Here is a 27,877-nt window from a genome sequence, read left to right as displayed (position 1 = left end):
TAATTTCTTAGGGGGAGACAAGGAATCTTTAGGGAGGGTACAGTAGCAGGTGAATAGTAGATCTCACATAATGTATACATGTATACATCATCTGAAAGATGGGAACCTGAAGATTAATTTGAGATGCAGCTCAGCACTCTGTCAAGTTTTTCTAGTCGTAAATCTGTAATAAACATTGTGTTAAGAATTGATTGGTATTTTGACATGGTAAAGAATCCCTCCAAAATACCACATTAAGACCTTGAAGAACACACAGGAGATTTCTGTAATAATTGCATTTTTCGATGATTGGATGGTGAGCACTTTGGTTTTGGAAAATGCTCATAGATCCTTATTGTCAATATACCAAGGAATGTCATACATCCTCTGCCCTACAGTAGGTATCTAATTTTTTGTTGTAACGTGTCATGAGGCTGTGATTATCCTAGAGGTCACAATAGGTCATTTTATAAAGTGAGGTCAAGTAAAAAATTTAAATGTATTGTCTCACTACAATGAAAATGGCTACTATGGGGACTAACATCATCACACATTAATACTATTGGGTTCATTGGATCCACAAGAGTTTCAGCTTTGAAGTCATACAATTCATGCAATTCATGCAATTCATGCAATACCAAGAGGACCCTAGTATACAGGAATATTCAAATACACTATCTTGAGAGGTAGGTGAGAGCTCAAGAGACCCACTTCGCAAAAATCTTTTCCTAACATTTGCATTATTTAGCCCGCTTCCCAACAAGCTAACGTAACATGGTTGGTACCAATGGATTCCTACAGCCGTCTAGTCTCACATGATACCAGTGTCCTCACTCTAAAACTCGCTTTAAGGCCGCTACATCCTCTGAAAGACAGTAAAGTCAGCCGGGTCACCAATAGTTAAAAATGTATATCAGTCGAAAGCAAGTCGTGAGGTGTTCAAATCTAATCTAAGTAACTGCTTTCTTTTTTCTTTTATTGCAAACTCAGCTGTGATCCTCAGCCTCTCCTCTTGATTCTCTGCCATCCACATGAGAGGAGATCTGAGGCCAGATTGACATGCAGACACACTGCGTATCCTAGGCTGGAGCTCTGCCGGGGGTAGATTTTCAAAGTCAACCGTGAACTTCCCTCAGTGAGAGAGCTCCCTCCACAGAGGGCTCACAGAGGTCATGCTGTGTAGTAAGTATACTGTCTGTGTGACTCTGTGACTCTCATCATCCAGTTTGGTCCCCAGAGTACAGACTGAGTTTGGGAAGTCAGCCTTTTGTTTCAATGCTCCAGCTTCATGGATTGATCTTCAACTCTCGCTTAAATCAGTACCAACTGCACCTCACTGTATTCCTGTGTATATAGCCCATAGCTTATGTAGATTTTATTTTAATTATTAAAAAAAAATTCTCACCATCGCACATTGGGCCTCATTCATGAAGCGATATAAGAACAGATTTCGTTCTTAACTAGCATTTCCTCTTATTTTGTTCTTACCTGGGATTCAGATTCAGCAATGTTTTCTTATTGTTGATTTTCTCTCAAGCAAGACCAAATTCGAAGAGTGGTCGAGAGCACTCTTACCGAAATAAGAAATGCTTACTTCGGGTTAAGTTATTATTATAACTTATTGCGTGCGTTCTGCTTCTGAAATTGATTATATATTGCTGTTAGAACAGTTAGATGCTCTGGCCGCCCAGGCTGTATGCATAGAACGCATATTTACAACCTCTCCTCTCCTCCCCCTCTCCTCTCCTCTCCTCTCCTCTCCTCTCCTCTCCTCTCCTCTCCTCTCCTCTCCTCTCCTCTCCTCTCCTCTCCTCTCCTCTCCTCTCCTCTCCTCTCCTCTCCTCTCCTCTCCTCTCCTCTCCTCTCCTCTCCTCTCCTCTCTGCTCCACACCTATAAGTTCTGAGCGCACTTGGGGTTTTAGCCACAGGGACCTTTCAGAGAGAGATGACAGGTGACAGATCCGGTATTTCCCAACCTAATGCGCGATTGGCTCTTGACAATCAATCAATCAATCAGATTTATTTATATAGCAGATTTAACATGACACATGTCAACCAAAGTGCTGTACAGAGGGTAGATACATAGATACATCTAGACAACATATAGACAACAATCACAACTCCGTTTTACGGGAGGGCACACAGGCAAGCACACAGGAAAACAGGGCATGAGTCAGTGAACATCGGGAAAAGCTAATAGGTAGAAGTGGGTTTTGAGTCTAGATTTTAAGGCATCTATCGACAAGCGTGCAGTCGTTCAGTATTGACAAAGCCTACTTTGCTGGAACGATGTATTTTGCACTATACAGTACGTACTACGTATACGTATAAGTACAAGTATAACTCTTTATTTGTCATCAGATTAACACACATACACACACACACACACATGCGATGAGCGACCCACATGGATCAGCATTCAATGCCGAACCTCTTGAACTGTTTTGCAGACGCCTCATTCGCCTTATAAGGAGCAGGCGAGGCGTGTCTGTATACAAATGATTAAATTTGAATCCACTTTTCTTATTTTTTTGCATCTGTGTTTTGTTTTTGTTTTTAATCTGTTTTAATATGCCTGTAAAATCCTCAACATCATTCTAAATGAGAGCTTGCTCTCAATGGGCCTCATTCACCAATACTCTATTATATACTTTTCTTATATTTCTTCTTAACCGACTGTTAAGAGAAAAATAAGAAAAGCCACCGCCACATTCATAAACCCGTTCCTATCCAGGTGTGTTGAATGATGAATCCCACTCATTCTTAAACTGAAATGCGTGTTCTCGCTCAATACATTTGCATACCGCCAGCTCCTTATAAGGCGAATGAGGTGTGTGCAAAAACGGCAAGGGCAGTGTGCAAAACAGCAGAGGTTCGGCATGGCATCTTCACCATGCTGATCCATTCAACAGGAAGCGATTTGCGACTGATCTCAAAATTAGATTAGATTCAAATGTATTGTCATTATACACCACAAGTACAATACACCATCCAACTGGAGTGGATAGATAAATGCTCCAGAAATAAATAAATGCATACATTTATTTATGCATTTTGTCCATGTTGTCCATCACTCCAAACTGTGACCTATAAGAGATGATGTTGTGATTGAATATCAACACTCTGTTTGTTGATATTTTGTTGTGTTCATTTGCTCTTTGGGGAATTGGCCGTTTCAGTATCGATAATGGGTCTCATTCTCCAACATTTCCCAAAGACTTCTCTTAGGGCAACCATCTTGGGACCGACTAAGATAGAACCGACGACAAGATCACTCTGATTCCCCAATGCGTGGGGAAGCTGTCTTAAGTGGCCTAAACAATCCCAGCTGGGATGCCTGCGATGAGGAATGTCACTATGAATGCGCGTTCCCGTCTAGGTCATTTGCATACAAGACACGCCTCCGAGAGCTCCTTATAAGCCAGGCTCTGTCAAGTCAAGTCAAGTCAAGAGTTTTAATTGTCACGGCATACAAGTATACAATGAAATGCGGGTGGTCTTGTAAGGTTTGGTTCTTTCCCCACCACGGGCTTCTTGAAGTACTGTGATGATTGGTCCGCTGCTCACCCACTCGCTCTGTTCCTTTAAGCCTACTCGCTCTGTTTCCAATTGTTTTCTGTTAATCATTGCATTCCCCTATTCACACGCTTCTTCCCAGAGACGTCGTTGATTGGTTCTCCCCCGTCCACACGCTTATCAATCACATCCCTCAGCTGTCACTGCTTGTCAATTAGGCATCCCCTTATTATTTATACCCCGTTTCCCCATTCAAGTTTTGTTGGATCGTTTTGATATTTCAGTTGCATTCGCCGTTCCTGCTGCCTGCTGTTGTTTCCCTGTGCTTTGCCTCCAGGATATTCAAGAAGCATTCCTCTTGGACACCCTTTCCCCGAGGCGACGCGCTCGCTCCATTCTGTTCCAACGCTCTTTACGCACAACGCCTGGGTGAGTTTTTTATGACTGTCTTTGATCCAATTCCGTTTTTTCGTGTGTTCATATAACACTGAAGATTTCCAGCTTTTTATCAGACAGTCACTCACCCAGCGTTTAGCCTTTTTTGGATTGTTTCATTGGGATAATATTTTGGCCTAACATCTCCCACTGTGTGTTTACACACCGAAGATATTATCACATTGGATTTGTATTTTGGGACTTCGCTCACAGTGTTTATTTTGCACTGAAGATATCTATCACTTGGGATTGTGTTTGGAACGTTACTCACAGTGTGTATTTGCACCGAAGATTCAGTCACTTGGATAACTCTGTTTTCGGGTACAAGTCACCTCTCCTGTTCACCTGCTCTGTTCCACCTGCACTCTGAGTTAACTCGCTCCCTCTCTCTCTCTCGGTCCCGCAACCACCTCGGAGATTCTGCCGAGAGAAGTCTGCAGAGCGGCTCTGACGTCAGCGTCTGCTTCCCCTGACTACCATCCCGGGAGAAGCTGCAGAGCAGCAACATTCATCCTTGCTTGTATTCCAGTCTTTGTTTGAACTCTTCCCAGTCTGTGCTGTTTATTTAGTCTTAATAAACAAGCCCTTGTTTTTGGCAACTCTGAATCCTACTCTCTTGTGTCGTTGCGTTTGGGGTCAGTGTCAAACCATAACAGGTCTTGCCCGCGACGATGTGCAATACAGTGGTACAACATATAATAGAATCCAATAAAAATACAGTGGTACAACATATAATAGAATCCAATAAAAAAACAACATTGTGCAATAAACAGGTAACAGGTAACATGGTGTGACATCTCGGTATCTGTACATAGTATTTACAGAGCATATAGGACATGCTAGGTAGCTTTAGTAGTGCAATACACTGTTCCTGTTGTTATACTAATTTAAAGTGGCCTTTCCTCTTGGCCATAAGTGTGCGTGTGTGCGGCATGAGTGTGTGCCCGCTCGTGTTAAAGTGTTAAAGTGGCTGCTAGTGTGTGAGCGTGCACAGCGTGCGTGTCGTGTGTGTGCTCGTGTGTGCTTGTGTGTGGATAGTTCAGTTTCTGTGGCACTCAATGTTCATTGTTCAAGGCTCTGATGGCCTGGGGGAAGAAGCCGAGCCTAAGCCTCCCCGTCCTAGTAGCTGGGATTCGCAGGCGTCTGCCTGACCTCAGCAGCTGGAACAGGCTGTTATTGGGGTGGTGGGGGTCTTTCATTATTCTGCAGGCTCTGGCTTTGCACCTCTTGTTGTATAGAACCTGCAGGGAAGGTAGCGCAATACCCGTGGTACGCTCGGCTGAGCGCACCACTCTCTGTAGGGCCTTCTTGTCCTGTGCCGTGCTGTTTCCATACCAGGCAGTGATGTTTCCGGTCAAGATGCTCTCTACAGCTCCTGAGTAGAAGGACTGGAGTATCTTCCCCAATACTCTGAACTTCCTTAACTGTCTCAGGTGGTAGGGGCGCTGCTTCGCTTTCTTTACTACTGTGTCTATGTGTGTTGACCATGTCAGATCCTCTGAGATGTGGACCCCCAGGTACTTAAAGCTGCTCACCCTGTCCACGGTAGCCCCGTTAATCATCAGTGGTGTGTGTGTCTCCTGCTGTCCTGTCCTATAATCCACGATCAGCTCCTTGGTTTTACCAATGTTCAGGAGCAGGCTGTTGTCCTGGCACCAGCGTTCCAGTACCTCAACCTCCTCTCGGTAGGCCTTCTCGTCGTTGTCCGAGATCAGCCCCACCACCACCGTGTCGTCAGCAAACTTCACTATGGAGTTGGAGCTGAACTTGGCCACACAATCGTGTGTGTAGAGTGAGTACAGCAGGGGGCTTAGAACACAGCCCTGGGGGGACCCGATGCTCAGGGTGATGGTGTTGGAGGTCTGACCCCCCACCCAGACCGCCTGGGGTCTTTCACTCAGAAAGTCCAGTACCCAGGCGCTCAGGGCGGAGCTCAGACTTAGCTCGATCAGCTTGTCCACCAGTCTGGTGGGGACTATGGTGTTGAACGCTGAGCTGTAGTCAATGAACAACAGTCTCACATAGCCCCCCTTCTGACGGTCAAGGTGGGAGAGAGTGCTGTGCAGTACCTGGGAGACCGCGTCGTCAGTGGACCTGTTTGTCCTGTATGCAAATTGCATAGGGTCCATATCACTGGGGAGGGAGGCACAAATGTGGTCCTTGACCAGCCTCTCGAAACATTTCATGACCACAGAGGTGAGTGCCACCGGTCTGTAGTCATTTGGACATGTTGGGGAGGGTTTCTTCGGTACAGGGATGATGGTAGACATCTTGAAGCAGGCAGGGACCACTGACTCCGCCAGGGATTGATTAAATATGGCGGTGAACACCGGGGCAAGCTGGTTGGCACAGGACTTAAGTATGCGTCCTGTTATACCATCTGGGCCAGCAGCCTTCCTGGTGTTCACCTGCATAAATGCTCTTCTCACACTGTGTTCCGACAACGAGAGAGCGCCCCCGCCCCCCCGCGGTTGCCCCCCCCCTCCACAACAGCCGGTGCGCCAGTGACGTCACTAGCCTGAGGGCTAGCGGCGACACTGTTTCCACCGAACCGAGCGTAGAAGGAGTTGAGTTTGTCCGCGAGAGAGGCGTCGTCGCTCCCAATCTGTGCCGTGTGCAATGAAATCGCAAAAAGTCGAGAGTTTAGACACACCTGTCCAGCTCATTAAATGCAACTGATGCGATGCAGCCGTGTAAAAATGGTGGCGGAAGCTCTTTGCGACCGATCAAAATGAGATTAGATTAATGTATTGTCATCATATCCCGTCCACCTGCTGCAGCGCGCGTGTGCGCTCGCACACACACACACACACACACACACACACACACACTGCCCACTGTATAGTCTACGTGCGTAATGAATGAACGCAGTAGGCTTATATTATTCTAATGACTTGTTTTATTAGGAAATCACAGATACTGCGCTGCCTATAGTAGTACAGTCCACCAGTCCGCTGCCCGACTCTGGCAGCCTTAATGTGTACTGTACTTACTGTACTTATAGGGCAGAGTATATATATAGTATCTACTAAATCCTAATTAAACAAGTAATTGGTGTGTGCCGTGTTCTTAAGAATCGTGGTGATTGCGTTCACTTCGATTCTACAGACATCATCGGAATAAAATTATTATAATAATAATAAATACGACTACATTTACAGTCATGCCTCAAGAGGCATTGTGATGTCCGAAAATAGGGGGAGCCTCTCGCTTACGTTTTACACACTGCTCTCGCCTTATAATGAGCTGGCGGGCGGGGCGTGTCTGTATGCAAATTCAGGTGTACGAGAATGTGCTTCCACACGTTTGAGAATGAGTGACATACTTCATTCAGGGGATCGCAGTTGCAATAACTTTGGCAAATTAAGAGAACCTCTCCACGGGTTGATGAAACCGACTATCGTAGGTTTTCTCTTACAAACTTACAACAAGGTTATTTAAGATAGGGTGACCAAACGTCCTCTTTTGCCGGGACATGTCCTCTTTTCACGCCCTGTCCGGGGCGTCCGGGGGGGGGGGGGGGGGGTTATAAATTCATGAAAATGTCCGGGTTTTTCAGTTTCAGTTTCAGTTTCACGGCACTTTGCGAGTGTCTGAAGGCTCGGGGCTGCATTTCTCGCCGAACATATAAATTACCGAATTAAAGCGATATTTGTTGCCGTTCGAATGCCATCTCACTCGACAAAATCCGTTCATCAGTTCTCGAGTTACATGCCGATATGTTAGGTGAGCGTCTTTTTACACAGGCGCGTCAGATTATCACCCCGGACTCCCGAGGCTCCAGAAGTCAATCATCCGCCGATTGCGAAAATGATTGGTCAGCGTTGTAACTTGTAGCCAACAATGAGTGTATAGCTTTCCAGTGATATCCCACATGGCATGGGGGTGTGCTAATCAAGGATCTAGGTGAAAATTGACAAACGAAGACATGATCAAGTGATACAAATTCCGAATGAATTTACTTGGAAATGGAGAGATGGAGAGCTTTTTTCTTGGCGCACTGTGAAATGTGTGGCTTTACCCGGATGTCTCTAGAAGACTCATTTCTGAATGGATTTTTATAAGATTTTGGACCTGTACTACATAAGACTTCAGGCTATGGATTTGCTGTGTTTTCCAGCTTATACAAAAAAATATATATATATTATTTTGGAATATTGCAACTACTACACAAAAACGTGAGTACACAAGTTCAAGTTCAACTCAAGTTCAGCCCTATATTACTCATTAGCACTAAAAGTGATTTTTCTTTATTGTGTAAGAAACTTCAGAATGTTATCTTTCAAAAGAGACCAGGCTTATGCGTGTGCTAAGCATAAAGTATAAAGATAAGCTTTGCAAAAAAAGTATGCAGTCCTCAAGTTCAAGTAAAAAAAAATTGCCACTTTTCTGGGTGCATGTTAAGAAGTTAAAACAATAAGGCATCTTTGAGTAAACTTTGAGTAGAGATTCAAGATTCAAGAGGTTTATTCATCACATACATACACACAAGACATATAGTGAAATGAAGGTGGCCATGCCCGCTTCAATTGTGCAAAATATCATTAAGAATCTCGAGGCTGGGGCCAGCATGTCCTCTTTTTTGGAAATCAAAATATGGTCACCCTATTTAAGAGGAAACCTATGAAAATGTTGGTGAATGAGGTCCATTGAACATATTCACATGGCGGCCATTTTGCTCTTAAGTTCTGGAAAGGAACCCAACCTAAGCATGACATAAGAGCAAAATGGCTGCTGTATGAATATGGTCAAGCAAGGCAGCACACAGAACTGACCTATACCTCACCTCCCTGCCGCTGGGTTTGTCTGTATGAATCATCATTCTAGAGACTTCATATGAACACAGCTGCAGGTATGCTCAAAATGTCTACTGTGGTTTGTACCATCACTTATTGACTGTCTGGACATTTAGCCTATGGAAAACCCTGCTGGGAATTTAAGCCACTTTCAATCTGAGCCACTCCCGGGGAGAGGCGAGCTTTGTTGAACACCAGTCAACAGCAGTCGACGTCAATCAAATGTCAAACAGCCACAGTACAAGGCAGAGTGAAAACAACAAAGAATAATATCAAAGAGATACATACAAGGCACAGAAACAGAAAGGCACAGAAAGGGTGACTAACTCAATATTGGTCAGTTGGAAACATTTGGCATGCTTAGGTGTGAGAAGTCAATGTTTATAAATCTATGGGCTTTCATTTCATGCTCTGTGTCAAAGTCAAAGGCTCCCATATCGGAATCTATACGGAATACAGATGGCCTGCGGCACCGTGGAAAGCTGAGCAACCTGCTAAATAAATCTCAGAGAGGCTTGTGGCCAGAATCGCAGCAATGTGGGCCAATATCTTCTCTGCCACAAGGCACCCAGAGGGTTTGGGGTTTTTATGTGTGTGTGCATGCATACTGGCCTGGGCCTTGAAAAAGACCAGCGAGAGGAGGGGAGAGAGGGTTCCCTTCACGGTAACAGCTAGAAAATGTGCACCAAAACATCCCATCAGCCTCTCTACGTGATCACGGCAGGGGATTATTACACCCAATTGGACTCAGTGGCTGGTGCATGCCAGGGACCGCCTCACTGGTGCTGCTCCAGTCTGATGTGCAGAGAGCCCTTACTTTGGTATTGATGGGTCCCAGGAAAACCGTAGAGCTCACTCCTCTCTCTCCCAGCACAGGATCACCTCGCCGCACGGAGCTTTAATGATATCACAAATTTGAATGTGACAACACTTGGGATTAACCCCCCCCAACCTCACCCCCGCCCCCCCCCACCCCCTGGCTCAGATGGCTTTGCGGGCCACACAGGTCCCCGCACGGTCGTATTTCTGCTACCGTGACTCGTCTTACCTGCTGACGAGGAAGAGGGCGAACATCATCCCCCCAGATAGGAAAGCCATGGTCGCTGACGCAGCGCAGGAGCTGGATGGAGTCTATCTGGAGGAAGGAGGACAGAGAGGAAATGTAGAGGGTATTTTACTTAACGCTCACAGGGAGTCCGGAAAGGACATGGATTTTACTCTCTTTGACCACAAAGAAATACACCTCACTGCACACGCACACACACACACACACACACACACACACACACACACACACACACACACACACACACACACACACACACACACACACACACACACACACACACACACACACACACACACACACACACACACACACACACACACACACACATATATACTGTATATATACACACACACAGATACACACATACACACAGACACACATTTATTTGAATACAGATTACATGTCATATCAGCAAGTTGCATATTTGCATTACTTTTAATCGTCAATCATCTCATCAGACAGAAAGGAGGAGAGAAATCGATACGATAACTTCTATGGATACACCATATAACGGAGACCACAGCGGCAGCTCCGATGAGCAAAACAACCAGCCAACAACCAGCCAACAAACAGCAACCACCTCTCTGTGCAGGTCCTTGTGTTCTTTTGCCACAAAGGTTTTGCCTAGATGCATTTACACAACAGCACTGAAATATACTGCAGAAGCAGAAATAAAGACAGACTACCCTTCCTCTTACAATTTTTCAATGTCTTACCGTTGGAACCTTTTATTTATTTCATAGACCATGTCATAGGCTATTGACATCGGTAAATATTGGTTATCGTCCAATACAGTACTATCATGGGTTATCAGCATAGGCCAACATGTTCATATCTGTGCAGCAGTTTCAGTTTCACCACGGCACCGCCCATCGTACTGTCATACATCGTACATAAAAGTCATACATCACCAGGGCCCTGTTTCTTGTACCTGGATAACTGAGTTAGCCGGATAACTTTAACTGGATAACTGAGTTAGCCGGACTTTCCGATTTCATGTACGTGGATTTTCCAAATCACCATGACAAGTTTGAGCCTGGTCGAAAGCAGAGTTCAAGTTCAAGTTAGCCTGAACCATCGCCACGCCCCCGCAAAGAAGTGACAGCCCGTTTCCTGAAACTATTCCCACAGTCTACGATCTGCATTATACCATTCTGAATTACGTTTTTGTGCTCCATTCTTCCAGAGGGGGCTTTTGAAATGTAAAATAGACCCAAAATGCTGATACTAAATTCACTTTGTCCTAAATAATGCATGTTATATATACCGTGGCGACGGTGGCGCTCGCTCGTGCGATGTACACATTATGTGGTTATTTTAATTGTAACTGGGATTAAGATGTCTGATGAGATGCGCTGTTTGACGGATTTGAGAAATTGAATGAGCCGTTGACGTCACATTAATGAATGAGGATAAAGAGATAAACTTCATTCAAAATAAAGAATATTCTAAACACGGGTCTCTCGTTCATTAATGTATAAACAATGAATTTATCCCATCTGGCCCAGTGGTCCAGCGGTATTGCTCAAGCCTCCCAACCCAGCCACCGGGGTTCAAATCCCGGTCTTTCCAATATGATTTTTTTGAATATAATATTAATGATTATACGCCAAAGTAGCCTGGTTTTAAGTTAAAATATTATAAATCTACATGCATTGAGGATGTCATTCTTTATATAGCTCTCAACGTGCACCAAATTGAATTATTCCTATATTGCAAAAAGAAGGAGACGACTAGGGTCTTGAACCCCGGTCGTCTGTGTGAAAGTCAAAAGAACAACCCGTTAGACCACATTGGAGATAAGTTAAAGATTGACTATACATCAATCAATGGGTAAGAGAGCCGTATCGTAATTCTGTATAACAGTTAACTAATTATTTTCGCTAGCAAGATCTCATTTGATTATTCAATCCAGCAGGCAAGTTTAAAGAAATATAATCTGATTGATTGAGGTAATGAGGGACTTAAAATTAGCCTATAGATAACGCATTTAACTTGTCGGCGAGGCGATTGAGCCGTATTGCAATCTGTCAATAAAGTCTTAAATCAATTAATCAATCAATGCCGTTGAGAATCAGGATCTCTGCCATCGATACGTGCTGGCTTTTCACCTAAAACGGCCGTGCGCATTTAGCCTGAGTCGCAAGTCTGGCTTGAGTTAACGAGACTGAATCCACCTTCGTGAAACAGGAAAATCCCGGCTTCGAACATCGGGTTAACTGAAGCTGGATAATGACATCTTGATCGACTTAGTTGAACCACGTACAAGAAACAGGGCCCAGGGCACCACCTCTGCACATAAACAATCCAATGGCACAATCCAATCCAACTCATGACATTGATGGCAAGGTCACGGTATCTCTGTCATTCCCCAGGCCACCGGCATCATCGTAGTGTAAAAATATCATGTAAACGCCACACACCACAATACTGCAAGGGTTAGGTTATGACCCATAGGCCGACATATATCTATGTACAAAAGGTAACCACATCATCTGGTAGGTAATGGTAAATGGACTGCATTTATATAGCGCTTTTATCCAAAGCGCTTAACAACTTCACATTGCCTCACATTCACCCATCGATGACGGAGGCAACCATGTAAGGCGTCAACCTGCTCATCAGGAGCGGTTATGGGGTTAAGTGTCTTGCTCAAGGACACTTCGACGTGCTGCTGGGAGGAGCTGGAATCGAACCGGGAACCTTCTGATTACCAGATGACCACTCTACCTCCTGAGCCACTTTCACACCTAATGGTAATCAAGTAAAGATTTCAAGATTTGGGTGAAAATATCTGAAAATATTTTCACTGCCTTTAGACCTAAAGTACGGTAGCACTCCATAGGTAGAATTCTAAACGACTTCCTGACACGACAGAGTGACTGTTGGGGGCTTATCCATGATCCAATTAAAAACAATGTCCTAGCCTAGCTTCATTTCTGAAGAAGCATAACATTAGGAGGACTCAGAGGCTTGGTCGGATCTGGAAGGCTGAGCAGAAATAACCCTGGTTCTTTTTCAATTCTACATTTAAAAATGCTATTCAACTGTGACGAACATTTAGAAATAACGAAACACTGCCAGAAAACTGTGTATAAGAATCTGTTGTATCCTTACACCTTGAACATAGTGGGGATCTTGAAGGATCAAACGTATTGAGAATATATAAAGTTATATGTTGTAGGGCTGACCTTCGAAGCTTTTTTTGGCAATCGAAGCTTCGGGGCCGAGCTTCGATTGTAATTCGAAGCTTCGAGAAAAAAAAATAAAAAAAAAATTATAATTTTTTATTTATTTTTTTTTTTTTTTTTTTTTTTTTTTTGTATCTTATGTTGTGGGACTTGTACAGCACTTTCATAAACTTTGTTGTTTTTAAATGTGCTCTATAAATAAAGTGGGTTCGATTAATTAATTAAGTAGCCCCCTGCGTGACTGAGCCAACAAGGTTTCACTCGGCTGTGTGATTTAATTCAAGGTGGATCGCTGTTGTCGTTTGAACAATTTCAGATTTCATGGGAACTACCAATCCCCCAAATCAAGAATGTTTAAGATGAATGAAGTAAGATTTTGATTATTTGAAATATGGCCTGTGTAGACTAAACTATGCACAGAATTATGTCAGTCTACAAGGTCCGGATTCTACATGGTCCGGCAATGTAGACCTTGTAGACTCCACTACAGACCAATTATCAGTGAATGTTCATGCATTTTTAAGAAGGGCAACTTCCACAAAAAAACAAAGAACTCACCAAAACATCTCAGTAGCACCTTATCTAAATTGTATTTCCTATTTTGTTTATTCATCCCAGTATCTTTCTTTCTTATGTGTGTGTCTACAGGAAGCTGTGGTGTCTTCATCTTTAGTTTAGGTATTTTGTCCTGCCAGATTAACTTGGAGAGATCCCTTTCCAAACCCTTAGCTACCTTTCTTGTTATCCACAATGGAAGTATTTGCATAGCGTACAGTAAGCGTGGTACTGTAGAATGTCCATTCCAATCCACGGTGAAGGCCGACGTAACCATCTATCCATGCCACCTTTTACTTTTCTCAATACTGTGCCAAACGTTAACTTAATTTAAAGAGATCCTGTAGGTTTGGAGAGACTATTATGCCTAAGTAAGTGAATCTTAATGTGGAGTGGTGGTTGGGTCAGTAGGTCCCCCTACTGGCTTGGCTACAGACTTGTTCAGGTTTTGTATGCCGACTCAGGATGGCAGGGACTGATGGACTAGAGAGAAAGGCTGCGTCCCATTTCTCCCCATGGCCCTACCACTTGGCCCTACCCCTCGTTTTGGAGTGCCCTCGATGGGGAGTCACCCTTCAGAGCAGAGCTACGAGGGGTGAATTCCACTACGAAATGGGACAGCACTAGCACTCACCATATTGGATTTCATCTGCCGTCTTGGATATGAATAATTATTTTCAGAATTTCAGAATAATTATTTTCAGAATTTCAAGACCAATATTAATAATACATGGAACGATTAATAACACAATTATTGTGTTATTAATCTTTCCATGTATTATTAATATTGGTCTTGAAATTCTGAAAATAATGATGTATAGGTTTATGTAATAAAAATAAATGTTTAAAAGATAAACTTGAATTTCATAACTTCTGTGTCTCCATCTCTCATAGCAGTGACCACTTTTTACTTCTAGGTTATCTTGATATAAAGTCTAGTAATTTGCATGTATATGTAAAGAGAATACAAATCCACTGCAAATATTATAAATTGTAGAAAATAAATTGTATTAAAAAAATGTACCCCCCCCCCCCCCCCAAATACAGTACCCACACTATTGTTCTGGCATTTTGTCAACCATGCGTTAAAACAGGGCCAAGAAGCGATCTGTTTTGACCTCGCTCTCTGCATGGCGCTTCTGTTCCATGGATCTAAACAGGAGAGGAACCATATGGATGTACTGACTGTGGTGAGAGGTTCAGACAGGTTAATTAGTGATTTTTTATTAGTTTGTCATGACAAACCAATTACATAATCCAACATATGTGTAAATAACTAACATATTCCAGTTGACTATATATTTTTTGAATGATTCGTTACGAAGAAATCAATAATTACATTTGTATAAATTACTGGTCCGCTCTCCGCCATAAAATTATTTGGAAAATGTGCGAAAGGTTTGCAGTGCATTCTGGGAAATACCATCTCTCCCTCGTTATCGAGCCTGCATCTTGATACACTCCGTTTGTAGGGCAATCTGGAGGGCACCGGAAAGATAACTGCACAAAGACTGTTTGGTGTAGCTTCTGCAAATCCACGGGGCACACAGACAAAGTGTGTAGAAAGAAACGCGACCAGAGCGCACGGTACGCGCATGGACAAGATGGCGGCTGTGGACAAGATGGCGACGACGGTGGACGTGAGACGAGTCGAGACGACGCCCGGAGAGTAGCGGGACGAGAGGACTTCATCTTCGGGGCGCAGACAGTGTACGTCACCCAGCCAACGCAGCAGCAGCAGGCCCAAAGGAATCGTGGACACAGGTGCGTCGTCCCACGTCATCAACGACAGGAATCGATTCAAGAACTTTGACAACACCTTCGAGCTGGAGAGACACAGCATGGAGCTGGCAGACGGGAAGCGCACTTACGGGTTGGCACAAGGGAGAGGAGACAGTGAGGGGCGCCGGTGTACAGTGACGTTAAAGAACGCTCTCTACATACCCTCGTTCCCTAGAACTATTCTCTGTAAAATCTGCTACTGCAAACGGTGCCAAAGTGTTCTTCAATGAAGGTAAAGATGTTCTTGTAGAGCCTGACGGTACGCGATTTAACATAGAGGTGTACAAGAGAATGTATTATCTACAAACAGAGTGTAATGATGACGATAAGTGTAATAATAATGATATGTGTAATGTGACTGTCAGTCACGATATTCAGACATGGCATGAGATCATGGGTCATTGTATTTACGAAGATTTACTGAAACTGCAAGCAGTGACAGAAGGCATGCACATTAAAGGTGAAAAGCGTAGACCTGACAGAGAATGTGAAGTGTGCATAAAGGGGAAGTTCACTCAATCGAGAAACAGAAGTCCCACAGAAAAAGGAAAGGTACCACTTGCGCTAGTTAACACAGATCTAGCCGGTCCAGTAAGCAACGAGTCCATAGGTGGCTTTAGATATGTACAGTATTTTACAGATGTGTGTACAGGGGCAGTGTTTGTTTACTTTCTCAAAGCAAAGAGTGGCACACTCCAGGCCACGGATAACTTCCTGGCAGACGTAGCCCCTTATGGCAACATAAGATGCTTGAGGTCCGACAACGTAACCGAGTTCACAAATAGAGAGTTCCAATCACTGTTGAGAAGGAACAAGATAAGACATGAGACATCATGTCCGTACTCCCCACACCAGAACGGGGTGGCAGAGAGGGAAGGACGTACACTTTTCGAAATGGCTAGGTGTAAGCTAATAGCTGGTAACTTACCTAAGAATCTATGGCATTATGCGGTACAAGAAGCCGCTTACACCAGAAACAGGTGTTTTAATAAGCACACGGGCACCACCCCGTATACAGCACTGACAGGCAGTGCCGTCTGTATATATATATTTTTCATACAGTCAACGTATTCTTAAATAATAGCACTGCCCGAGGCTGGGCATACAGTCAACATATTCTTAAATAATAGCGCTGCCCGAGGCTGGGCATATGATACAGTCAACGTATTCTTAAATAATAGCACTGCCCGAGGCTTAGTGGCAACGCACCTGTACAGTCGTACACCTGGCAGTAACAGGGAAAATGCATAAAACACCCCTGGAACCTGATAAACAAGCTTAAAGCCAGGTAAATTTTTCAAGCACGACATGCAGATTTGCAGTTTTGCCTTATTTGAATCGAACTCTATAAGCTTAGTACACACGTCACAAACTGCACGAGCATAGTGTGAGCAAACCCTTGCATGATGCAACACACCGAGTGAGAGAGAGAACGCAAGAGAGAGAGAGAGCGCGAGAGAGAGCGAGAGAGAGCAAGAGAGAGAGAGAGAGAGAGCAAGAGAGAGAGAGAGAGAGAGAGAGAGAGAGAGAGAGAGAGAGAGAGAGAGAGAGAGAGAGAGCAAGAGAGAGAGCGAGAGAGACAGAGAGAGAGAGAGAGAGAGAGAGAGAGAGAGAGAGAGAGAGAGAGAGAGAGAGAGAGAGAGAGAGAGAGAGAGAGAGAGAGATCCACGGCGGGAACAGAATAGATTGCATTAAAAACTCACCAGACGTCCAAGAGGAAGGAGACAACCGTGGAGATGATAAAGTTCACCAGTCCATATTGTCCCCCCCATTGGGATGAACTTGGGAGTCTGTTCCTAGTTTATCTGCCACACGTTAGCACTCGATAACGTAGCTAGTTAGCTGTCCCTGTCTTTAGCTAAGCCGACATGGCTAGCCTGACTGAACTTTCTAACACGCAACAACCTTCATCTTCAGTCCATCTGCCGAACGTCCTCTTCGTCTTGGCATAACCTAATCACTATACTTGGTATTGATAAGCTTACGGCACGCAGCGTTATTTCTTCTGCTCCGATGCTGCACAGCGCTCCCATGGATAGCGCCGAATAGTCAGACCCCGTACCTGTAAGTTATGTAACCCCTCCCCTCGTTGAAACCAATAGTATATCTGCAGAGCCGCAGAGCTCCAATAGTGTATCTGCAGAGCCACAGAGCTCCAATAGTATATCTGCAGAGCCGTCAGACACATTCTACAAACATGTCTAATGTGAAATATATAAGCATGTAAGCAAAACTAGATTTTTGGTCTGTGATGGAAAGTGATTGTTAACATTCTATTTTTTTTATTTTTTTATAAAAAATTAAAAAATTAAAAAAAAAATTATTTAAATTACAAATGGTGTCCGCTGGAGCAAACCAGAGACAGTCTTATTATGGGGCTTATGCCGAGAAGCAGTAACACAACATTGCAACTGTTGTGTTACTGCTTTCTGACCGAATTAGTCATTCATTTGTAGCTATAAAGACATATTCATAATCCAACATATGTGTAAAGAAACAACATATTCCGATTGGAAGGACTCCCATCTCCTCCTTCCTGCTCGTGTCACACAGGGCTGAGCTGTGCCGAGGTGCCGCACCCTCGCACGGCTTTGCTCTCACTCGAGTGAGGAGGAGCGGAAGACCGCTGGTTCTCCAACATACAGCGGTGTGCTCTTCAGAATGTACCGGGAGAAACGTTTACTGTACCCTGCGGACATAATAAGCATATAAGCAGTGCTTACTAACGTTATTAGTTACGCTATTTCTGACCAAATGAGTCATTCATTTGTAAATATAAAGACATATGAGGAGGAGCGGAAGACCGCTGGTTCTCCAACATACAGCGGCAGCAGAGGCAGAGAGGCTTGTCGCGGCTCATGCGCATGCGCACGCTCGGCCAATCAGAGCGCAAAATGGCTACGCGGAAACCGAACAGCGTTGTATTTGGCATAGACGCATCCCGGTAAAGGGAAAGTGCAAAAACACAGGCTAGTCAAATTTGTCACAAAGACAACATGTGAGAACGAGACACAGACAGAGGAGTCAGAGCTGGACTCCAGAGTAAGGTGTGAAGAAACAGAGACACCTCAGCCTAGTGTACTTAGCACAGTCGTGCAGACAGACAGTCAGCAACCCCCAGAGGATGATGACGAGGAGCACCCGAGGGTGACGTCATGTGCCTCATGCAGTGGGAGGTATCCCTCATGGGAACACAAACCCCCAAAGTATCTGAAAGACTATGCCCAGAGAGGAAGTGACGAGGATGACAGTACACTTACCAGCATTGATTACTGCTACAGAGTAGTGAGTGGAGTACCTCAGACCTTTAAAAAGGCGATGGTGTCCCCTGAATCAAGAAAATGGGAGAGAGCAATGGATGAGGAGATGAGGTCCCTAGAGGACAACCACACCTTTACTCTAACCAAGTTACAAGAGGGCAGACAGACAGTGGGAGGAAAATGGGTGTACTCAATCAAGGAGGGTATTGAAGGCCACGACAAGTACAAAGCCAGGTTTGTAGCTAAAGGTTACAGTCAGAGGGAAGGTATAGACTACGGTGAGACATTCTCACCCACAGCCAATCTGACCAGTGTACGGGTAGTGATGCAGAAAGCAGCTGAGGACAGTTTGATTTTACACCAGATGGATGTGAAGACAGCCTACCTGCACGCACCCATTGATAGGGAGATATATATGGAACAACCTGAAGGTTACGAGAAGAAAGGTGAGAAGCTAGTGTGTAAGCTAGAAAAATCCATTAAGGCCTGAAACAGTCTGGGCGAAATTGGAACGAGATGCTTCATACATGTCTAATTGAAGATCACTTCATACAGAACCCAGTAGACCCCTGTGTTTACTCAAAGGAGTCAAAAGAGTCAGGAAAAGTGATAATTGTGATTTGGGTGGATGATTTAATCATCGCAGCAGACAACACTAGAAACCTAGAGCAGGTAAAAAGTATGCTCTCCACCAGATTCAAAATGAAAGACCTAGGTAGGTTAAAACATTTTCTAGGCATGGACTTCGAACAGTCTGCCAGTTGTGTAAAAATATCCCAGAAGAGATATGTGGAAAAGATCCTGAAACGTTTTGACATGCAAGAATGTAGAACCAGGGAAACACCATGTGATCAAAAGCTAGACTACCAAGAGGATGCTCAGAAATTGACAGATGTAAAGATTTACAGAGAAGCTGTAGGTAGCCTCATTTATTTGACATGTACTCGCCCTGACCTATGTTTTGTAGTGAGTAAATTGTCACAGCATTTTGCTGATCCCACAGAGGAGCACTGGATTACAGAAAAACATGTTTTTCGTTATCTCAAATGTACAGCAGCTGTGTTTCAGAAAGAGCAGCAAGGGTTTAGGGCTTAAAGCCTACAGTGATGCAGATTGGGCGGCAGACACCACAGACAGAAGAAGTACCACAGGGTATTGTGTGAGTTTGAACACAAACAGCTCACTGGTTTCATGGAAAACAAAGAAACAGCCCACAGTGGCACTGTCAACTTGTGAAGCCGATTACATGGCTCTAGCTATGACAATACAGGAATGTATTTATCTAGAACAACTGCTCGAAGGAATGGATACCTATGTATATAAGAAAACTGTTGTTTATGAAGACAACCAGGGAACCATTGCAATTGCGAGAAACCCTGTGTGCCGACAGAGGTGTAAACATGTGGATATAACATATAATTTCATCAAATCTGTCATCAGAGAAGAAAGGATGACACTTGTTTATTGTTCTACAGACGACATGGTTGCAGACGCTATGACGAAGCCTGTTTCCAAACTGAAATTGAGAAGATTTGCAGAGGTCATGTTTGGTGTGTAAATATTGCCTGTTATGTAGTATTGACTGCCATATCCTTTTTGATGCTCTGAACTGTATTATTTTCTTTGAAGATTGTTTTTGAAAAAGTTGTACAGTATACAAGACAAGTGGGAGTGTTAAAGTTATGTGATATATACGATTGCATGTAACTGTCTAACTGTTTCCACAAAAGGGCGCTATAGGCAGAGCTATTGACTCCAGGTAAGAGGGTATTTAAGGGATTGTTCCCTCCCTCTCTGTCTCTTCCCACCTACCTCTCACAGAGAGAAGGTCTCATGGACTGTGTACCAATGTGATAATAAACTACGTCGATTAAAGGCTGAAGTGAGAGGACCTTGTCGTCATGATAAGTTATTGTCGCCCCATAGCTAACTGTCAACAGAAATTTGTGTACAGCACTTTGGTCAACTTTGTTGTTTTTAAATGTGCTCTATAAATAAAGTGGATTGGATTGGATTAATTAATTAATTAATAATGAGTCGGGAGCTGCGCTGCTCTCCGTTACATAGCCAACAACATTACATTACATAATTATGTTGCAACCTTTGTCTATAAAGCAAACAATTATATAAATATGTATATGTAGTTAATAGAGACAAAGGCAGAATTTGACTTAATTTTTTATTAAGACATGTTTTTATATGGGTCGGGACAATATAAAAAATACTATAGAGAATTGTCAGTGCTAAATCTCTTAACTTGGAATATACCTGTACACCCCTCTGTATTACTGCTGAATGATGTTTTTGAGTGTGCAGTACATCCACAGCTAAAGAGATTGGTTTTATCGGGTATCACAGTGGCTAAAAAGCTGATAGCATCACGATGGTTCCAACCGGAAAAAATTTGCCGAAAGGTCTGGATTATTACATATCTCGATGTGATCTATCAAGAAATATCTACAGCAAGAATTTTGGGTCTCAATGAATCCAAAATGACATTGTGGTTAGAAGTGGTGGAGAAAATAAAAGCTAGCATATAATGGTAGTGTCTGGTTAGGAGCGAGGGATAATGGATGGATTATCCAATGGGGGGTCCGGGAGGGGGGGGGGGGTACGAGCTAGAGCATATGTGTGTAGGTTTTTAGATAACAGGTATTAAGGGTATATCCTGTATAAGACAATTAACTAAATGGTGATTTCATTGGATGTGCACTGTCAACTAATGCTTGTATATCTTATCATGTGTTGTCATGTTTGTTTATGTGTTTGTTTAAAAAATAATAAAAAAATTAAATACAAAAAAAAGAGAATTGTCAGTGCTGTAAAGTTTAAACCTTTTTAAATCTTAGACAAACGAAACACTTTGCTTTTATGAAATATTGTAAGCCGTCATTTGAGGCTTTATAAAAGCAGCAGAATGAACACAAATCTGTCAGTGCCGAGTCCGACCTCATCTTAAATAACAAACGGCATTGCTTGTTGTAGTTAAGAAAGACAGGCAGAGTTAATGAGGCGTATGACATTCGTTGCATTGGAGGCGCAAGATTTTGCAGGTGGGAGGAAAAAGATTTAATTAAAAAAATAATTAAAATTCGATTTATTTATTTATATTCAAATGTTATTTTCTCATTCGAATCCCGTGCCAATCAAACGAAGCTTTGAAGTATTTAAGACAGCCCTACCGCATTCTATATGATTTTATGTATTCCAGTGCTTGGGAGCATTCTATCCTCAAACCACTTACCTCTAAAGGTTATATCAAAGTGGTATGTGGTCCAGTTATGCTGGCTCTGATCATGTCCTCTTTGAGTAAAGTACATAATCTTCCTCAATTGTTTTCTAAGCAAAATATTTGTCTTCAAAGTTAACTAGTAGTAACCGATGGGTTCAGATGAATGTAGTGGAGTAAAAAGTACAATATTTCCTTTGAAATGTAGTGGAGTAAAAGTACAAAGTTCCCTAAAATGAAAATAATCAAGTAAAGTACATGTACCTCAGAATTGTACTTAAGTGCAGCACTTGAGTAAAAGTACTTAGTGACTTTCCACCATTGCCTGGCTTAAGGTAAAGAAGTATACGACAATGTTGCCGGTAAAAAAAAATAAGCTAAATCTCTGTTTTGGGTGTAATGCTCTCCAAGCATCAACCAAGTTAAGGTCTGTACACGTTTCTATGGTAGTCAGGGATTCCAATTTAGATGGAAGCAGGCATGCAGTGCTCATGGGACTGGGTTGCACGGCGTACCAAACTTCTTTGAGCATGAGCACGCAGGAGCACGCGTGCACACAAGAATGTGTTCCACTCGACGGCTACTTTGCATAACAATAGCTCAGGTCGTCAGGTGTGTTCAAATACGTCCTCACCAGTGGCGGCTGCTGACCAAATTTCTTGGTGAAGCACAAAAAAGTATTATATTTTTTAAACACCCCCAACGCTGCAACACCCCCATTCCTCCCAGGTGTCAGGCTCCTCATTAGCTTCCATTCATTTTGGGGACCATGTTTAAATATCATACTTCTGAAGTATAAACAAACTATACTGCTGTGACGATTTCAATAAAACAGACCATTCTGAGTCAATGGTACAGCAAAACTGTACATTGGAATATCTAACATGTATTTACCACCTTCCTCTGCACGAGGCCACATATGGGTTTTATGTAACACAAGGACAATGAATGAATGAATGAATGAATGAATGAATGAATGAATGAATGAATGAATGAATGAATGAATGAATGAAAACTTTATTTAACAGATTGCAGAATGGGTACAATTCAGTACGGCTCAATACACACAATTGTTAAGGGGATGCAGACCAGAGAAAGACTTTCGTCTTGTTTACATCAGGGTCCCCCATTTTCAATTCATACCTAAGAGAGGAGAGGAGAGGGAGAGGAGAGGAGAGGAGAGGAGAGGGAGAGGGAGAGGAGAGGAGAGGAGAGGAGAGGAGAGGAGAGGAGAGGAGAGGAGAGGAGAGGAGAGGAGAGGAGAGGAGAGAGGAGGAGTGTTGGGGACACGAGATCCCAATGCATTGTCCCGTGGGATTATGCCCCCCCCCCCCCCCCCTCCCCGCGGCGATATTAATATTTGATTAGAAATGCAAGCAAGGCTTGCCGCGGGCGACTCATGTGGTCCTTGTGGGCTACCTGGTGCCCGCGGGAACCGTGTTGGTGTATTACACACGCAAGGCCACAGCGGGCCAATGAATTCATAATCACTGTAAAATATATATATTTTAAATCCACTCACCACACAACAGCCAAAGCAGCATTGCAATATAAAGCATTGAATATTGCAGCTTCTCCATCGTGACAAGTCCGACTCGAGTCGAGACACGTTCTTTTATCCCATGGAAAGTGTAAACAATTGACCACCGCACCACTTCCGGTATTTTGAGCTCATGGGAGGTTCGGGGGGGAAGGCAGCGCATTCATTTGATTCCATCACGCTCTCGTCCCCCCGCCCCCCTCCTCCTCACAAGCTCCATGTAACGCGGAAGTGCAGTGGTCTATGCCATGTCGCGCAGCTCCTCTCTGATTGAGTCTCAGACCGCTGAGGGCTGTCAATCATTCAACTCGCGTTCGTGAGTAGCGTGCGCAAAGTTGCACGGCAGGGCTTAGATGACTCAAATAGCCTATTTTGATTGGATAATAGAATAAAAAGATCAACCCGTGCAGGGAAAGTTGCACTTGAGTGATTGACAGCTTGCATTACTGCAGTTATGTGAGCACTGCAGGCCTGATCAGAGCTTGGCCATTTTTGAAGAAAAAAAAATTCACTGGCATTTCTTTACAGAGGAAAACATTTCTAATAAAATAATAATAATAATAATAATAATAATAATAATAATAATAATAATAATAATAATAATAATAATAATAATAATAATAATAATAATAATAATAAAAAAAAAATATATATATATATATATATATATATATTAGAGCTGGGCCGTTAACGGCGTTAACGTGCTGCGTTATCGCGAGACAAGTATCGTGCGATAATATAATTGACGCCGTTAATCTTTTTCTCAACGTTGGTCTGTATTGTCCTTAAATACTTGCCGTAGTTCCCAGCTGTGGTACCAGGAAGTGATTACACTACCGGAGCTGTAGTCAGAATAATGTGTTAAACTAAAGTAGTGGTCCGGTAATCATTGTTATACACGTGAGGTTAAGAAGTCCTCAGGATATAACACATTTCGGCGATGAGGACGTCTGAATCTGCGCAATGCAAGAAAGAAGAAGTCCATTGCAAGCTTTGTTTACATTATTAACGTTAGCGAGTTAGCATGTTAGCTCACGTTGATACGGGCGGCACTGGGAAACATCTACAAGAGGAGGAAATCCACTTTACACACTAAAGGAACGATCGACTGGACTATCGTGAGTGTTTACAACAGAAATGGCTAGGGTTATTGGAAATATTGGACCGTTTGATGACAATGTAGCCCCTTTCGTGACTGTGATGCACGGAGTGAATCCACAGTCACTTGCTCCTCAATAGGAAACCAACCTAGATTTACCATGAAGGACTGGTTCTGGCCGAGCCGTTCGTTATACAAGAATCACAGAGACGTTTCAAAGGTGCTCACAGTTGCACGAGGGTTTCGGACAGAGATACCCTCGTGCAACTGTGAGTACTTTTGTAATTTCTCTGTGATACTTGTATAACGAACGGTTCGGCCAGAACCAGTCCTTCATGGTAAATCTAGGTTGGTTTCCTATTGAGGAGCAAGTGACTGTGGATTCACTCAGTGCATCACAGTCACGAAAGGGGCTAATGACAATGTGGAGCAAATAAATGAAAATGGGGGACCCTGATGTAAACAAGACAAACGTCTTTCTCTGGTCTGCATCCCCTTAAAATTTTTATGTATTGAGCCGTACTGTATTGTACCCATTCTGCAATCTGTTAAATAACGTTTTCATTCATTCATTCATTCATGGAACTGTTACACTGAGCTTGCACTGAATTTGTTGAGAAACCTGCTTCTGCAGCAGTCTGTGTGTGAGCAACCAGTCAGCAGCATTGTGAATTTAGAGATTCACTAAAAGACACATTGAGAGACAGGTTTGTGTGTGGATTAAGAAATGAAGGTTCACAGAAGAAACTACTGACAGAGAGTGATTTGACACTGAAGAGAGCTGTCAATATCAGTGTAACAATGTGTATGGCATCAAAGGAAGGGCACAGAAAATTACGATAAATCTGATTTTAAAAGAAACACTGGAAATTACAAAAAGAAGAGACATGTGCATGCTGTTGAACAAGGAGATAGAACAGCTAGTGACTCCTCAGATGAAGAGGAGAGGATAAATCTCCTCCTCTGGTCATTATTAGGGTAGAACACACCTATTTTGAACGCCTTCGGCAGATTTAATTTTTTTTGAGCCATTTTAATCTAGATTAATCTAGATTAATTCCAGGATTGCAGGTAGATTAATCTAGATAAAAAAATGTAATCTATTAGAGCTGGGCCGTTAACGGCGTTAATGTGCTGCGTTAACGCTATAGTAGTATCGCGCGATAATATAATTAACGCATTAATAAAAAAAAAAAAAAAAAAATGCATTTTTTTTTTGCATTTTTTTTTTTTACCTTTATTTACCCAGGGTAGGTTCGCTGAGCACAGATGCTCTTTTTCAGGAACGCCCTGCTTCACATTCACACAGTTCCATTCACACCTGGGAGCTGCCCAGTACAACCACAGTTGACACCATTGGCCACTGAGCAACTCCACTGGAGCAGTTGATTCAAGCCATGTCACATAGTTCAAGTTTGAAATGATTCTTTCCGTTTTGCTCCTGAGAGTGTGCTAGATACTGTACTGTACTGGTAATATTATTTATTTGTGTTAACTTCTGAATAAAACAACTTATTAAACACAAGTACATCTTATTGAACATTATTTTGATATTTCATTACCAATTATCATAGCAAAACAGCTTTTTCAAACAGTCTGTAATGCATTTTGGAAACGGGAGATGGGCTCATGGTGTAATGGGCCACCTGGCCTGAGAAACATAAGGAGGAAAGAAAAAGTAAGGACTTACTTCTGGTCATTATTTGGGTAGAACACACATATTTTGAATGCCTTCGGCAGGTTTTTTTTTTTTTTTTTTTGAGCCATTTTAATCCAGGATTGCAGATAGATTAATCTAGATTAAAAAAATGTATCTATGCCCACCTCTAATATATATATATATATATATGTAAATTACTAATAATTATGAGTGAATTTGTGTTTCACGTGTTGTCATGGAATAACCTCCACTGGTCCTCACATACATATACAACTGTATAAAAAGAGCATTTTGGCAACAGACAGTACTGCTACAGTATCCTACCTGCATGCAACGCAAGGATGCCTCAGCCACCATCCAAGAAGAGGAAGATACTCATTCAAAGCAAACTTTTTAGTTTTGCTACACCTATGCCTCCTAGAGCTAAACCAGCAGCAGTGACAGCAGTGGACGCCCAGCTGCCACTCCCACTTCCACCAGGAAACAATTCCAACAGGAAGGCAAGTAACAGCATTTGAACAGATTTTTTTTTCTTTTATATTGGTCAAAAACTAAACTAAAACTAGTAATTTCCTATACAAACATGTCTCCTACTATTTATGCACATAATAATCATTTTAATCATAATGCTGGTCGGAGCTGTTCTGTGCGCACGCAAGGGAACATTTATGCGTGGGAGCGCGCGCCTGCACGTGACGTCATTAAAACATAGTGCAACCAAAGATAAAATCACCACTGCACCACTGGATGGAAGATACTGGATTATCATCAGCCTAGGGATCTAACACACAATTGAAATCACCACCTAGAATGGTGAATGGGATTAACACAAGAGGAGAAATCGCTGTGGTACACATTTGGGGCATAAACACAACCAACCGTTTTACCATAATTCACACGGTGGCCATTTAGCTCTTATGTCATGCTCAGGTTGGGGCCAACGTGTCAATTATACATACTCTTCATACAAGGTGCCTCCACTCCCTCCTTGTTCATTTCACCAGAGAGCTGATGTTTATTGCCTACTAGCTTACCTTTATTAATAACCAAGCTTACCTCTATTCTGCTCAGTTCTCTTCCTCCAACACTTACACACAACCAGGGGTGCAGTGCTGGGCATACGCGGTCAAACGACGTTTGGGCTTCGTCACTGAGGCCGAAGTGCGCGCATCCTATTATTATGCAAAGTCTAGGTGATAAGTGCCGGCGCGACGACACAAAAACGACTCGTCGCGCCGTATACCCCGGCCGCCGGCATTTTTCACCTAGACTTTGCATAATAATAGGATACCGACAACCAAATACAAGCCCTGTAGGTGTGGTGGGGGGTTGCTTGATCTCCCGACTGGAAGGATATCATCTGTTCTGTGCGCAACCGAGGGAACATGTATGCGCGTGCGCAGGCGTTTGGCCTTCGCCCATATTACGACTGCACCCCTGCACACAACAATGTGGGACACCTTTGGCTCAGAATCTTCCTCTCTCAAAAACCCACCAAAACACCAAGCTGCTAACATGACCTAAGGGCATTCTCTCAGCGGCCTAATCATCTCGCGATAATGAATCTCCTCTCCGACTCCAACTCCACTGCTAAGCCCCAGACTTAGGGAAAAGCCTCCTTCAGAGAGACCCCTCCCTCTATCTTCCCTGTCCCTCTCAGACTCATTCTCCGTCTCTGTACTCAGACTTCCTTAGGATGAACGCAGACACAGAGCCTTCAGAGACCCAGATGGGTTTAATCACTGAGACCCAAGTGCTGAGGACAG

At 43.1% G+C, this 27,877-nt stretch overlaps 1 protein-coding gene across 1 annotated transcript in view; it reads right to left on the bottom strand.

Moving 5' to 3' along the window:
• LOC311234186 (gamma-aminobutyric acid receptor subunit pi) overlaps positions 1-9,820 on the bottom strand; it is a gene marked incomplete at its 3' end in the record, with an annotated part of 214,713 nt that extends 204,893 nt beyond the window's left edge. The window contains exon 1 of the mRNA XM_084321308.1: positions 9,775-9,820. Within this exon, the coding sequence (XP_084177434.1) occupies positions 9,775-9,803 (29 nt within the window). The 5' untranslated portion in view covers positions 9,804-9,820. The remainder of the gene's footprint in view (positions 1-9,774) is intronic.
• Between the last annotated feature and the right edge of the window lie 18,057 nt (positions 9,821-27,877).

This window comes from Notolepis coatsorum, assembly GCF_963971535.1.
Source record: "Notolepis coatsorum genome assembly, chromosome: 9".
Classification (NCBI taxonomy): Eukaryota; Metazoa; Chordata; class Actinopteri; order Aulopiformes; family Paralepididae; genus Notolepis; species Notolepis coatsorum.
This window is presented reverse-complemented; position numbering and strand designations above follow the sequence as displayed.